We start from the raw sequence: 14,349 nt of genomic DNA on the forward strand, positions 1-14,349 counted from the left end.
CTTTAAGATTACCACATATTACATAGGCTACTCTCAATTAGATTGACTTCATGTACATTTATTGTAAAGAGAAATCATGTAATATTCAGATCTGTGGACATATCATAACAGGGGCTGTATTATGGGAAGAGCCCCGAGGGCACAACGGACTTGTGTGCTCGCTTTGTGCGCCACCAAGGCAACTTGGTATTACAGAAGGGGCCGCAGACGCTTGTGCAGCCCCTTTTGTGAAACTGATAGCGCTGGCACACATGTAGCATCAGCGCTACCTTATTTGAGGGGGTTCCCTCGTTTGCATGGTTAACACCATGCCAATGTAGGCACAGACATACAAGCCCCTAAGAGGTGCACTGAAAGAGGGCAGCCCTCTGAAAGGGTGAAAAAGGATCCCATGGACCTTCCATACATCACCCTGCAGGCTGGCACAGTCATTCACAGCACCTGCTTGCAAGGGAATCACTCTCTCTTCAAAGGGAAGACGGGTTGCCGTCTGTGCAGAGAAACAGAGTGGAACTAAAGCAGCTGCTCCATATTTCACTGAATACCCTAGCCCCAGGGCAGCACTAGTGTGTAGCTGCTCTGTGAGCAGAGCATTTATTGTAATACGGCACACTGTCCTGTTTGTGCCCCGCACACCAGTTTAAACGTGTGCCAGGCGTAAACAAGGAATGTGCACCCTATTTGTAATACAGCCCCAAGTGTCCCATGGTTGCAACAGTGGCTGTTGTTTGCACCGCTTCTTTGGTATTACAAAATTAGCTGCACATGAACGTTTGATTCCTTATATAAATGCTGCAAAGGGGCCATGTCTGCGCACAAATGTTAGCAGTGCAATTAAATGGGGGCTATGGTAAATGGATCCTTCATTTACATGAATGCACGGACTCATGCAAATGAGTGAACCCTTTACCAGTGCACCCATACCATACTGCAAAGAGTCCATTGCAAGGAGCATTAATAGTATGCCACATACTAGTGGCGGCTGCCACTCAATGTAGCTGGAGGGGGGAATGTGGTGAAAAGTAAAATAAAAAATAAAAAAAAAGCTTACCTGTGGGGGAGACGCATTCAACTCCCCTCTGTCCTCGTCCTCTTCCTATTCCCAGGCTCCCAGTGAATCACAATGCTGTTGTCACCAGCAAAAGCAGCTTCGTGTGACTGGCCTGCTTCGCCATTCAGACTGGGAGTGGGAGCCTGGAGATGTCCTCCACTTGGCTGTGCAATACAGCAGGGTACAGAATATGCAAAGTACGTATGTCTGTTTGGCCGGCCCAATAATAATACCCCTCCTCCGGCCCCCTCCAACTGGCCGAGCCCCACCCCTTCTCCCAGGAAAAATAAAATTATAATGACCTAGCATTATTATCATTTTATTTTTTATTTCCCCACAATCCAGTGGGGCGACCCTCCTCCGCCTTAGTGGAGGAGCCGCCCCTGCCACATACTGCTTCGAACAGACAGCGTGCTCCCTAAGAGCAGCTCTTGAAAGAGGAGAAGGAGATTACCGGACCCTGCACCATGCATCCCATGCAGGCGGGCATCTTTGCCCCCGTTTGAATGTTAATCGAAGTTTTGGCCTGAAGCAAAAGGCATACCCGATGGATTCAAAGAGCCAGTCTTCCTTTCGCTAGTGCATAGTTTACAGTGCAGTAACATGTTTGAGCCTGCAGTGTGAGTAGTGCTTTGACTGCAATATGGCACACTGTTCTAGACTGCACCGGCACACCCAGTTAAGGCTGCACAGCAGCATGAAGTCAAAGAGTGCACACTGAGTGAAATAGGGCCCAGGGTTCTTGGGAACCAACTGTCAAAAATGTTGATCGAAAACGTATCTCTTGCTGTCAATTGATATTAAGGAGATGCCAGTTGGTAGGAATCAGCAAAAGAGCAGCCAAGAGAAAATCTATATTTGCATTTGAGACACATTTGTGGCCCTAAAATGCTAATTAGACATTTTAGATTGGTCTGACAAAGCTCAAGAAACCCCATGATGGAACAAATATGCACAAAAACATGCAAGAGTTGACCAACAGAGTTCAACCCTTAGTTTTGGAGTTGATAATCATTAGAAAATTGTAAAACACATGACATTCTGATAAACTGGATACGTTTAAACTACATGTCTGCATTTTTATAACAAACAACCTTACCTTGCCCTTTCCATCCTTTTCAAAGGAGGTCTTCCAGAAGATGTAATGCTTTTCGACCGACTGTAACTGGGTTTGTAACCTAAACCCCATTTATCCTTCAGAGATGCAGCCTGAGATTGAGCAGCAAAGTTGGTTATAGGTTAAATTATAATCTCACAAGGTTGCTACAATCAAACATTAATGTAAAAAAGCAGACCCATCTATGTCACATTGGAAGCCCAGAATGGATTTTCATGGTCATATTATGCATTTACAATACCCTCACAGAGAGTATAATTGGTGCCTGTATGGGACACCGGCACTTAGGGGCTCATTATGATATTGGCGGCAAATGGCACCTACTGCCACGGCGACGGCCGCCAACATTCTGTCGCCGTGGCTACCGACCGTCCATGGAATCATGACCGTAGCCAGTGTTCCGCCAGAAGGCTGGCAGAATTCCAGCTACGGTCATGGCGGCGTACGGTAGTAAGGTGGCGCTGCTGCCAGCAGCAACGCCACGCCAGCAAAACACCACCTACCTTATCATGTTCTATGATACGGCCTGGCAGTGTTTAGCTGGCAGACGCTGCTGCTGGCAGCAGCGCCGCGTCCCATCTCCTGCCGGCAAGCAGGTAAGTCGGGTTCTCTCCGACAGGAGAGGGGGTGGGGGGTGTTGTGTGTGTGTGTGTGGGGGTGTGTGTGACTGTGTTTGTATGCGTGCATGCGTGTGTGCATGAGTGGGGGTGTGTGTGTGTACGTGCATGTTGTGTCATGTGATTGCGTGTGTGCCTGAATTTATGTTCGTGAGTGTTGCTGCGAGTGTGTATGAATGTATGCATGCATGGGTGAATGTATGTATGTGCGTGTATGGGTGTATATGTGGGGGGGGTTGAGACGGGGGAAGGACTCTGGGGTGGGGGGGCGAATTCCCTGGCACTGATAGTGCCTACTGCCATGCTTTTTGTGGCAGTAGAGAAACCACAGAAACCATGGCGGTGGGCGGTGTCAAAATGTCATGGGGGGACCTAGTGACGGCCGCCGGGCTGGAGACTGTAGTCTCCATCCCGGCGGTCATACCGCCGTGACGGTTGGTGTGTTGACTTGGCGGTTTGGCTTTGGCCAAACCGCCAATGTCATAATAGTTGAGGTATGTCCTGCCAGCCTGTTGGTGGTAATACCTCCACTATTGCACCGACCGCCGAGGTCATAATGACCCCCATAATTCTTAACACTGGCACCGTATTTATGACAGTCCACCACATGGTGGCACTGTCTGCTTATTTTTTAGCACAGCACATCTGCAAATGGAAATGTAATATACCTTAGGAAACACAATAACACTGGTGCATCCAGATGATTCTTACAGTGTTCAGTTACCTGAAACAGTCAAACTTGTTGTTAGGAGTCTGATGTCAGCAGGTAGCATTTCATTTGGTAGTGCTGACAGGGGCAGTCAGTGATGCAGGCAGCAGTAGCCCCGGAGAAGAAATTTGAGCCCTTGCATTTTATTTATTTTACAAATTAAGAGCTTCCCTCACACCTTTACATGCAGTGGTATGGCTCCTAATCCTTTCCATTTTGTGCCTAGAGAGGGACAGCTGCACCATTCAACTTAACATCTAAAGAAGTACATGTCTAGTTCACCTTTCATTCATCACAATTATGGGTAATGCCCAGATAACTCCAAGTCCTACTGAACAATGGGCCTCGAGTGCAAAACACTTTTGCAGCCGCAAAGCCTTCGAACTCCAAAAACGAACAAGATACTTACCTTCAAGTAATAGCTTATCTGATAGAGACTACCTAGCCACAAATTCCTTACTTCAGAATTATCTGCAGGTGTCAGACAGAATCCGGAAATTCTTGAGCAGAAACCCTGAGCGTTGGTAGGTGGCACTGTTTTTATCCGCGCCAGCGCCATCTGCAATAAAAGTGATGTGTAGTGTCTATATAGGTGCCACCCCAACAAGCTGACTTAATTTTCTTTGTGACTTTCCACGCCAGAAGTGTGGCGCCACAAAGAATGCTGATTAACTGGTGTGCAGTGCTAAGGACCTCAGTAGGGTAACATTATAGAGAAACCAGTTTGCAGAGACTAGAGGAAGGCAGAGTCAGTAAGGAATCTGTGGCTAGATAGAGTCTCTTCCAGCTAAGACTATAATGATGGTAACTTGTTCATCTAAAGCAACATCTAGCCGCAGATACCTTGCCTTAGAATAGATACCCAAACAATACCTACCCAGAGGTGGGTCTGTGAACAGATTACACAAAAACGTGCTGCAGGAAGACAGTCAAAGTGCCCTTCACGGTAGACCTGACCATCCAGTGCTTGGTGAACGTGTGCAAAGACCTCGCCATCTTGCTGCCCGGCTGATGTCCAGGAAATGGGCTATGCAAGCTAATGCAGTGGTTGCAGCCTTGGCTCTGGTAGAATGAGCAGACAACCCATCGGGGGTTGCTACATAGCCAAGGTGTAGCAGATCTTTATGCAGAGCACCATCCATTGTGAGATGGTCTGTTTCTGCATGGCCTTCCCCTTCTTAGTACCAACATATCCTACGAAGAGGTGATGGTATATCCGAAATTCTTTGGTACGATTAAGGTAGAACAACAATGCTTCTATTTGGATCCAGGTGGTGGAGTCTCTCCTCTTTCTTAGAAGGGTGAGTTGGATCAAAGAAGATAGGTATGGTGATATTCTAGCCTACATGAAAGCAAATCACTACCTTTGGAAGTAAAGAGGCATATGTTTGAAGAACAAGCTTGTCTGGGTAAAAGGTGGTATAATGAGGATGCAAAGAGTGCCTGCATTTCACTGACCCTCATGGCCGATGTAATGGCCACTAAGAAAGCCGTCTTGATGGTTATCAAACAGAGAGGGCAGTTGTGCAGAGGCTTGTAAGGTGCCCACAACAGTAAAGTCAGAACAGAATTTAAATATCATTAAAGCCTGATGAATGGTCTGGGAGGGAATATATGCTGGTGATCTTTGGAAAACCTAGTAACAGGTGACCTGAATAAAGGTTGGTATGGCAACTGCAAAAATGCCTAAATGGATGATAAATAGCCCTTAACTGTGCCCAGACCAGAGCCCTGCTGGGCCAGAGACAAGACAAATAGTAAAACCTGAGAAAGGGGTCAAGAGAGAGGGTTGATTTTCTTGGGTGCACACGATGTCACAAATTTGTCCCGGCAGTAGGCATAGACTGTCTGGGTGGAGTGATGCCTGACTGTCTGAATAACATCACCGAATTTGGGAGGAATATCGAAGGCTGTCAACTGTCACCTCTCATACTTCATACATGAAAGCAAAGGGTGTGCAGGATCAGCTGCAGGCCCACCCCCCCCCCTTGTTGCTGCGACAGAGGATCCTCCTGAAGAGGCAGCCTAATCCAGCAGACTGATGCTCATACTCAATAGCTTGGGACACAAGACTCTCTGTGCTCAATCCAGTACCACAAGAATGACTTCAGCCTGGTCGTTCCTGATCTTCTTGACAACTCTTCAAAGGAGTGGGACCGGTGGAAAGGCATACAGGAGGCCGGAGCTCCACCGACTCCTTGCGAGAGCTGCACTGGAAACTCCACCGCGCAGAAGTGTGGATAATGACTGCTCTTGGTGGTAAAAAACACATCTAACCAAGGATCGCCCCACTCTTGAATCGACTTTGCACCATCTCTGGATGTAGACCCCATTCATAATCCAGCTGAGTTCATCCACACTGGAGTTCAGAGAGCCCGTCAGGTGTTGAACCAGCTGGGAAATGCCATGACGATCAAGCCATGTCCAGAGACACAGTGCTTCTTGAAAAATCGGCCACCACCTCACCCAGTCCTGTTGGTTGCAGTACTACGTGGAGGTGGTGGTGTCGATGAACACATGCACCAGCCTTCCTCTTAGCGAAGAAAGAAATGCTTTCATTGCCAACTGGATCACCCTAAGCTCCAGCAAGTTTATGTGGAGTCGAGATTCCACCAGAGCCTTCTGATTTCCACCTCTCCTAGATGGCCATTCCAGCCCAGGAGGGACACATCTGTCACTACTGTCAACTCTGGCTGAGAAAGGGAGAGGGGCCTGCTGCTGACCGAGCTGTGGTTCGCCAGCCACCTCTGCAGGTGTTCTGAAGTTTCCTCCAAGATCTGGACGATGTTGTAGTGATTTTATTCCTGATGCTGTGACCACTGGAACTTCAAGTCCCACTGCAGAGCTTGCATATACCAATTGGCACGTGTTAATAGCAGGATCCAGGAGGCCATGAGGCCCAGCAGCCTCAGAGTCCATCTCACTGAAACCCAAGATAGAGGCTGAAACATCAGTATCATACTGTGAATATCCTGGATGCGCCGCTCAGGAAACTAGGTCCAAAACTGCAATGTGCCCTAAACACTTTAGATGAAAGGGAGCATCACAGGGAGTCAGGTGTGACTTCAGCACGTTGATAGTGGATACCGGAGAGTGCTGGAGGTCTGCCGTAGTCTGGAGGTGGGAAGATGACTGCCTTTGGTAAGGCCAAAGGGGAGCATGTCACACTGCAAGTGCTCTTGGCACGCTGTGAATCGCAGGTAACACATGTGGGCAGGTCGGACAGGAATGTGAAAGTATATGTCCTGCAAGTTCAATGCTACCATCCACTCTCAAGGGTCCAAGGCAGACAGGACTAGAGATATTGTGAGCATTCTGAACTTCTTCTTTTTAGGCAAGAAGCTGAGAAAGCACAGGTCTAGGATAGGCAGCAGTCCTCTGTCCTTCTTGGGCACTAGAAAATAGTGGAAATAGCAACCACAACCTTCTATTAATGCAGACACCCTCTCAATGGCCCCTTTGGCCAAAAGGGCAAACACCCCCTGAAGGAGCATAGAGAGATGGTCCTTTGTCAGCCTTTCATAAGGGGGGTAAAACCCACTTGTCCAATGTTATGGACTGCCAGTGGGGCAGGTGATGCTGGATCTTGCCAACACTGAGTGTCTGTGCTTGGGGGGTAGACTACCCCGACATTTGGCTGGTGTTTGACGTGGTTTGTGTGAACGCATCTGTGGACTTTACAAGGCTGGGAAGCCTGCTGGTCTTGGTGGCTGGGTAGGAAAGGACGCAGTTGGTATACTCTTCCATACACACTAAAGGGGGAAAAGGTAGACTGGAGTTGGTGGAAGGCCATGGAGAGGCCCAAAAGACCTGGCTATAGCTCTGCTGTATTTAAAGCACTCCAGCGCTGAGTCTGCCAAAAAGGCAAGAGCCATCACAGGGCATGTCCTTGAGAGAATTTTGGACATCTCCTGAAAAGCTAGTGGTTCTCAACCAGCCATGGTGTCTAAGTGCCACTGATGACGCATTTACTCTGCCTAGCGAGTCAGTTGTGTCCAACTCACATTTGATGGTGAACTTAGCTGCATCTCGCAAGTGAGCAATTGCTTGGGTGAGTGTTGCTCTGGCCTCATTTGAGATCGGGAGGAGCACTTACACAACAGAGTGATGTAACAGCTCAAAAGACATGCAGTGTTCACGGACCGCAGCGCTAGGCTGGTGAATGAGAACATCCTCCTGCCAAAGCTATCCAGCCTTTTGGATTCCCTATCCTGTGTAGTGGTAGGGAATGTGCTAAGATAGATTCTGGAGGAGGAGGCTTGGACCACCAATCTCTCTGGGGTGGGGTGCTGGGCAACGAAACAGGGATACCCAGGAGTGGGGCCATAGCAGCAGACAATCATCCAATGCACAGGAGCTCCTGTGCAGTGCTTGGGCCAGGCACTAAGTAGAACATCATTAAGGGCTTCATTTAATGGGAGGAGAGAGTCAGAAAGGGTAGGTCCAGGCTGAAGCTCCTCTGTCAAGATGTTAGTTTTGGCTGCCACTGAGGGCAACAGAAGGTCCGGGACCTCAGCCGCCCTCCACACCACCACTGTCTATGAGGCTTCCTCCTCCATAGCCATAGTGGGAGAGACCAAGCCAGTGTCCACCTAGGTGTCTAATCCACTAGCATTCACAAGTTCCTCATACTAGTTGTCTTTTGGTTCATCTAGGCGGTGATGGAATGAATAAGAGTCCTCAAACCCCTCCCAATCATTTCCAGGCCAATCAAAATAAAGAAGTACTGGCGCCGATTCGGAGGGCATGGTGCCGGCCAGCACCGGAGTCTACCTCGGGCCATGCTAATGCAGCTCTGTATTAGAGTTGGGAATAATGATGAGGTCAGCGCTGCTACGGTCTTTGGTGGTACCGGAACAAATGCACGGATGAGGCCACCGCAGAAGCTTGGGGTCTCGCTGGTGGATTTACCCTGGATCCAACACCGGATCCATGGAGCCCGAATCATGCTGAGGTGAACCAGATGGCGAAAATGCAGTAGAGGGTGTCCAAACCTCTGGGGCCCGAAGGCCCTCCAGAGGAGACGGGCTGCCCAAATAAGAGTTGCATAGCCTCATAGAACACTGAGTTGGACGATGATCCCTCTGGCTCTGGGAAAACAGCCTTTATGGAGGAGTTAGGCCTCAAGTGGGTTTGTTGTTTCTGCGCCTCGTCCAATGGATTGGGCTGGCATGGAGAAATCGCAGAACGCTTCTTTAACTTTCTGCCCTTGAGGGACTTTCCAGATGATTTAGACTGGGGCGATGATTGTCAGGAGCGGCTCCCGGGAACTTCCGCGCAAATTGGATCAAAGGTTCTATGGGGTCGTACGTCGTGGGGCAGAGTGGAGCATCAGGGAACATTCCCACATAGCCTTTAGGATCATGGTGCTGCAGTCCTTGCAGGCTTTGGAGCCATGGTACGGCTTCAAGCACCACTAACATACTAAGTGTGGGTATGTCACAGGCATCTGCATGTGACAGGCACCACAGGGTAGAAAAACTGATGTTTTTTTGGATGACATCCATTACATTCTAGGAGAAAGGATTTTTCAAAAAATCTTCAACAACACGTCAAAAAAAGCTTAGTCAAAAAGTGACTGGAGGTAGCTCTTCCAAATCGGGCTGCCTTGCGCGGAAAAACAAGAACTGATGGCAGCACATTGGGGTGGCACCTAAGTAGGCATTGCACACATCACTTCTGGTGCAGATAAGGGTGACAGGGAACCGAACCATGCTACCTACTGGCACACAGTACTACTGCTCAAGAATTTCCAAATTCAGTCTGGCCCCTGGGGATAATTCTAAGTTAAGGGATCTGTGGCTAGAGGTCTCTAGCAGATGAAAAAGTTACCTTCTGTAACAATGTTTTTGTTGGATACTCTATCTACTTGCAGATTCTTCACTTCATGAATCCTCCCAGGTGCTTGACTGAACGTGGAAACCATAAAAGGTCCCCTGCGCAGCCACAGCACTGACTCTGCTCCTGGTTGTGCCCAAGGCACAGATCAAGGAACTACAGAAGACACCAGACCAGCACACAGACATCCGTTCCCCATCTTTTTTCCATACCACTGGAGACAAAGATGAAGCTGATGAGATTTATAGAATGTGAAGTCATGAAACTGAACTGAGACCTTATTAAAACAAGCCCTGGAATTCAGTATGTGGATATGTGAATGCACATAGTGAAAGACAATCTCATTTCAGTGATGAGCCATATGAGAAGGTACTTAACTCTTTATTAATGAAGCATAATCTTGTTTTTGCCTTAGAGGTTTGCTTTGCTCTATCACTGGCACCAGCCTTTACAGTATACGGAGTCTGCTAGCACAACACATTATATTTTATTCTCTGAGGAATTGTCTTTTTTTGTGTCCTCTTTTATGGTAACATCAAATTGTGCTATTGACCATATCCCACTGTCAGTACACCTAGTGGATGGATGCAACTCTGAAACAATGCTGGACAGAATATCTGATCTTGAGGCAATTAAGAAAAAAGGTATAATGATGAAACACATTAAGGTCAACCCAACTCACTTAATTTCCGATTTATTGATGCTGAACCATTGGATATTTTGAGGTTGTTTGAGTCACTTTTTTGATTACTCAGATCCTTGGTAAACATTCTAGTGAGTTCCAAAAGGGCATGGCTTTATAAGTGGTTTCATTCAGCATGTTCTTATTTGCATAAAGATTTATGTTTGCCCTTAAGAGGGTACTTATAATGTCAAACTGAAGTGTAGATGTACAAGAAACAGCATAAAGAGGTACTCAAAACCAGAAGAAAAAAAACATAACAGAGGAAGCAAGGGAATTCAGGACCCATGATAGTGAAGCCTTTTTGGATGTTGTTAATAAGCCGTGTTTTGTGATGGCGTTCCATTAGAAGCAGAAACTCTTAATAACTGCTGATAGTTGGGTTGGACGTATTATAATGTTTATTCTTTGATTCATTAAGACTTCATCCCCATACCTTGGAAATAAAATACTGAGCCAAATATCACTCACTTATGACCCCCTTTAATGTAGCAGAAGTAATTGTTCAATATGAGCTGCCATAGTGGCAAAGGTTCTGGCCTGGAAGGTGTCACTATGGATGCTTACAAAAACAATATTGGCTTGTGAGCCTCTATTCTAATGAAGGTAATAAGTGCATGCTACATCTGCCATGGACAAGATCAATAATGGTACTTACTAATATTCAAACAAGCATTGGCATAGCCCATAGGTCTCGTATTTTGGATGTGAATGCACTATTTTTGCCCTTCTATTGTGTTATTGTTTAGCATCTCACATTGGTACTACAATCAAAAATAAACCCCTAGATATGAGTGAGATGCTGTACTCACATGCATCAAAAATATTAGGACGGTTGGGGGCTGTGTTCAGAGAATTAGTCAGCTGCTTGTATTAGACTACTGATATGCTTTATGAATGACATACAACTGCCCCCTGTGTCAGAATCAATAAGAGCTGGAGGTGGGGGGGAGGAAAGAGAGGGGTAGAGAGGTAGAGAGATAGGGGTAGAGGTCGAGAGAGAGGCAGAGGTGCAGACTGGAAGATGTGCAGATAGATAGAGGTGTAGAGAGGTAGAGGTGGAGAGGTTTATACAAAGAGGTAGAGAGGTAGAGGAAAAGGTAGAGGTGGAGAGATATGTGGAGGCAGAGAGAGATGTAGAGGTGGAGAAATAGAGAGGTAGAGAAATAGAGGCAAATAGAGAGGTAGAGGTAGAGAGAAAGGGGTATAGGTAGAGGAGTAGAGGTAGATACAGGTAGAGAGGTAGGGGTAGCAAGGTAGAGGGGTATCCAGGTAGAGAGAGGTGTAGAGGCAGAGCAAGAGGGATAGAGGCAGAGAGAGAGAGGGGTAGAAGCTGAGAGAGAGAGGCAGAGGTATAGGTAAAGGTGTAGAGAGGTAGAGGTAGCGACAGGTAAAGGGAGGTACAGGTAGAGATGTAGAAGTAGAGGTAGAGAGGTAGAGGTGGCAAGTAGCGAGTAAGTGAGAGAGAGAGAGATAGAGGGAGGAAGAGGTAGCGAGGTAGACCTAGAGAGGTAGATGTAGAGAGAAAGGGGTATTGAGAGAGAGAGAGAGAGGAGTAGAAGTAGAGAAAGGGGTAGAGGTAGAGGGATGGGTGGAGGTAGAGTTATAAGTAGAGGTGTAGGGAGGTACAGGCGTAGAGAGGTACAGGTATAGAGAGAGGTAGAGGCAGATAAAGGTAGAGGAAGGTAGAGGAAAGTAAAGGGGTAGAGGGAGGTAGAGGTCGAGAGAGGGGTTGAGGTAGAGGGGGTAGAGAGATAGGGATAGAGTTAGAGGTAGAGAGAAGGGTAGAGAGAGGGGCAGAGGTGTGGAAAGGTAGAGGGGTAACGGGGTAGAGGTAGAGAGGTGGAGGGAGGGGTAGAGAGATGAGTAGAAGTAGAGAGAGAGGGATAGAGGTAGAGAGAGGGGTAAAGAGGGGCAGAGGTAGAGAGAGAGGGGTAAAGGGTAGAGAGAGGGTAGAGGTATAGAGAGGGAGAGGTAGAGGGAGAGGTGGAGGCGTAGAGGTAGAGAGAGGTAGAGAGGTAGAGGTGTAGAAAGGGTAGCGTGGTAGGGGTAGCAGAATAGAGGTGGAGAGGGAGTGGTAGAGGGGTAGAGAGATGGTTAGAGGTAGACAGAGAGGGATAGAAGACAGGGTTAAAGAGAGGCAGAGGTACCGAGAGAGGGGTGGAGAGAGGATGTAGAGGTAGAGAGGGGTAGAGATACAGAGAGAGGTGGAGAGAGAGGGGGAGATGTAGAGAGAGTTAGAGAAGGGCAGTGGTAGAGAGCTAGAGTGTGAGGGGTAGAGGTAAAAAGGTGTAGAGAGGTAGAGGAGTAGAGAGGCAGAGGTGTAGAGAGAGAGAGAGAGGGGTAGAGGTAGAGAGGGAGAGGTACAAGTTTAGAGAGGTACAGGTGTAGAAAGGTAAAAATAGAGAGTTAGAGGTAGATAGAGGTAGAGAGAGGTAGAGGTAGAGGTAGAGAGGACAAGGGAAGGGCCAAGAAGACATCTAAGGGATCTTTGTAACTAGCCTTTATGGACCTAAGCTATACTTTCAACAGTGTCATCCGTTCTAAACACTGGTCCTTTATGCACGGAATGGGGTGGGATAATCTATAGTTAGCCTATTGAATCAGATGCACACTGACCTGTCAGCCAAGGTGCGTTTTGACAATGAAATGGTTAAACAATGACTGGAACCAAATAAAAAGGGTGTTAGCCAAAGGTGCACACTGGGGCCCTTTCTTTTAACACTATATATGAATGGTTTTGAGAGATTCTTAATATTGAATGTAAAGGACATGCAGCAGCATGCTGCTTCATGCAGATGACGCAGTCTTGCAGGCCAGGTGCTAATGGGCGCTAGAGATTACTGGATCATCTTACTGCTTATATGAAGCAACTTAACCTAGAGATACATTTGTCAAGGTCATTTACAAATATCTGTAGGTTACAATTTACCAAAAAAAGCTCCCATATCATCTCTGGAACCTGGGTGGGGTGTGTACAGACCTTCACTAACCTGGGGATACCGCTACATTCAGCTTTCATTTGGGGGCACTAACACAAGATTAGGCACCAACACCGCTCTAGGGTAACAGAGGGTGTTTTAGGTTTGCAGCTAATTTTGGACAGAGACCGATAAGAGAAATACTTAAAATATACAAGGTAAGCGTCTTTGTGGTCTATGAGGATAACCAGATATCAGCAGTCTAGAGAAGGTACAATACAAATACAATTTTTGCGCGGACTCTTGGCTGTCTTGAAAGCTATTCTACCTATGTTTGCCATGACGAATTGGGGCTCACATTTCTTTAAGATATGAAAAAACTACATCCATTAATGTTATGGGTTTCAATTTGGGACAAAGCAGAGGTCAGTCTTATAAAATATATACTGAGAGACTGTTCATCACAGGAGAATAGGGAAATAGTCCATGGCTCTTGTGTGTAAAAAAAACAAAAAATAACTCTTTTTGTTCACTGGGTATTCCTGAGTAATTATTTTTTTTACTTGTCAAGATTCCATCAATAGTTTTACTAAAGACACTCTTAAGCAGTTGTTCTTGAAGCTTTCGGAGAATATAAGAACTCTGCAAGAATTCAACATGATATTGGTTCGATCCCACAACATTGCATCATTCATAGCAATGATGGAACCCTATCTTCTTTCCGTGATCAATCCCCAAAGATTGGATTTATCTGGCTCATTTCAGATCAAATATGGTGCACTTTTTAGTATAATTTCCTACTGCAGCACCTGTTCTTCAGCTCCTTATGCTGCCCTTGCGATATGCAGTCACCTCAAAGCATGTTGCACTTTATCCTGTTTTGTAAATTTTCTGCATCTGATAGAGACATCTAGCTGCAGATTCCTTACTTCAGAATCTTCAAAGGGCGCTAGACTGGATCCGGAATGTCCATATAATCCTGTTGCTGACGCATCACCGTCAGTTCCTTCTTTTCCATGCTTGCAACATGGATCCTGAGTGATTAGTGGGCTGTTTTCCTGCCCATCTCAGCTGTTTGTCGAGGAAAAAGTGTGCTTTTTCACAGTTCTTCAAGGTTTAAGCCCTGTGGATCTTGTGGCAGGCGGATGTCGGTCACCGATCCTCATACCAGCTGTGTGTGGTGCCTTGGAGAATACCATGACTCCAAGGTGTGTGGTTCTGACCATTGTCTTCTGCCAAAAGCATTGAGGGAGCGTTGCATGAAAATTCTTGCGGTGTGACTATAGGAAGCACCGTGGCGGCGTCAGTCCCATCGTTGTCTAGAGCCCGGTAGAGGAGCCGTTCACACCCTGACTGAATACACACCGTCGGGTTCACCCTTGGTGACAGTTGGGCTCTCTGAATCTGCTATCTG

The 14,349-nt window shown here is 46.9% G+C and overlaps 1 protein-coding gene across 20 annotated transcripts in view; it reads right to left on the bottom strand.

Annotated features, from left to right (window-relative positions):
* BLTP1 (bridge-like lipid transfer protein family member 1) overlaps positions 1-14,349 on the bottom strand; it is a 1,779,540-nt gene that overhangs the window by 522,453 nt on the left and 1,242,738 nt on the right. For all 20 annotated transcript variants that reach the window (XM_069242474.1, XM_069242454.1, XM_069242518.1 and 17 more), the window contains one exon: positions 2,151-2,260. In XM_069242474.1, coding sequence (XP_069098575.1) covers positions 2,151-2,260 — 110 coding nt within the window. The remainder of the gene's footprint in view (positions 1-2,150; positions 2,261-14,349) is intronic.

This window comes from Pleurodeles waltl, chromosome 1_2 (genome assembly GCF_031143425.1).
Source record: "Pleurodeles waltl isolate 20211129_DDA chromosome 1_2, aPleWal1.hap1.20221129, whole genome shotgun sequence".
In the NCBI taxonomy this organism is placed as follows: domain Eukaryota; kingdom Metazoa; phylum Chordata; class Amphibia; order Caudata; family Salamandridae; genus Pleurodeles; species Pleurodeles waltl.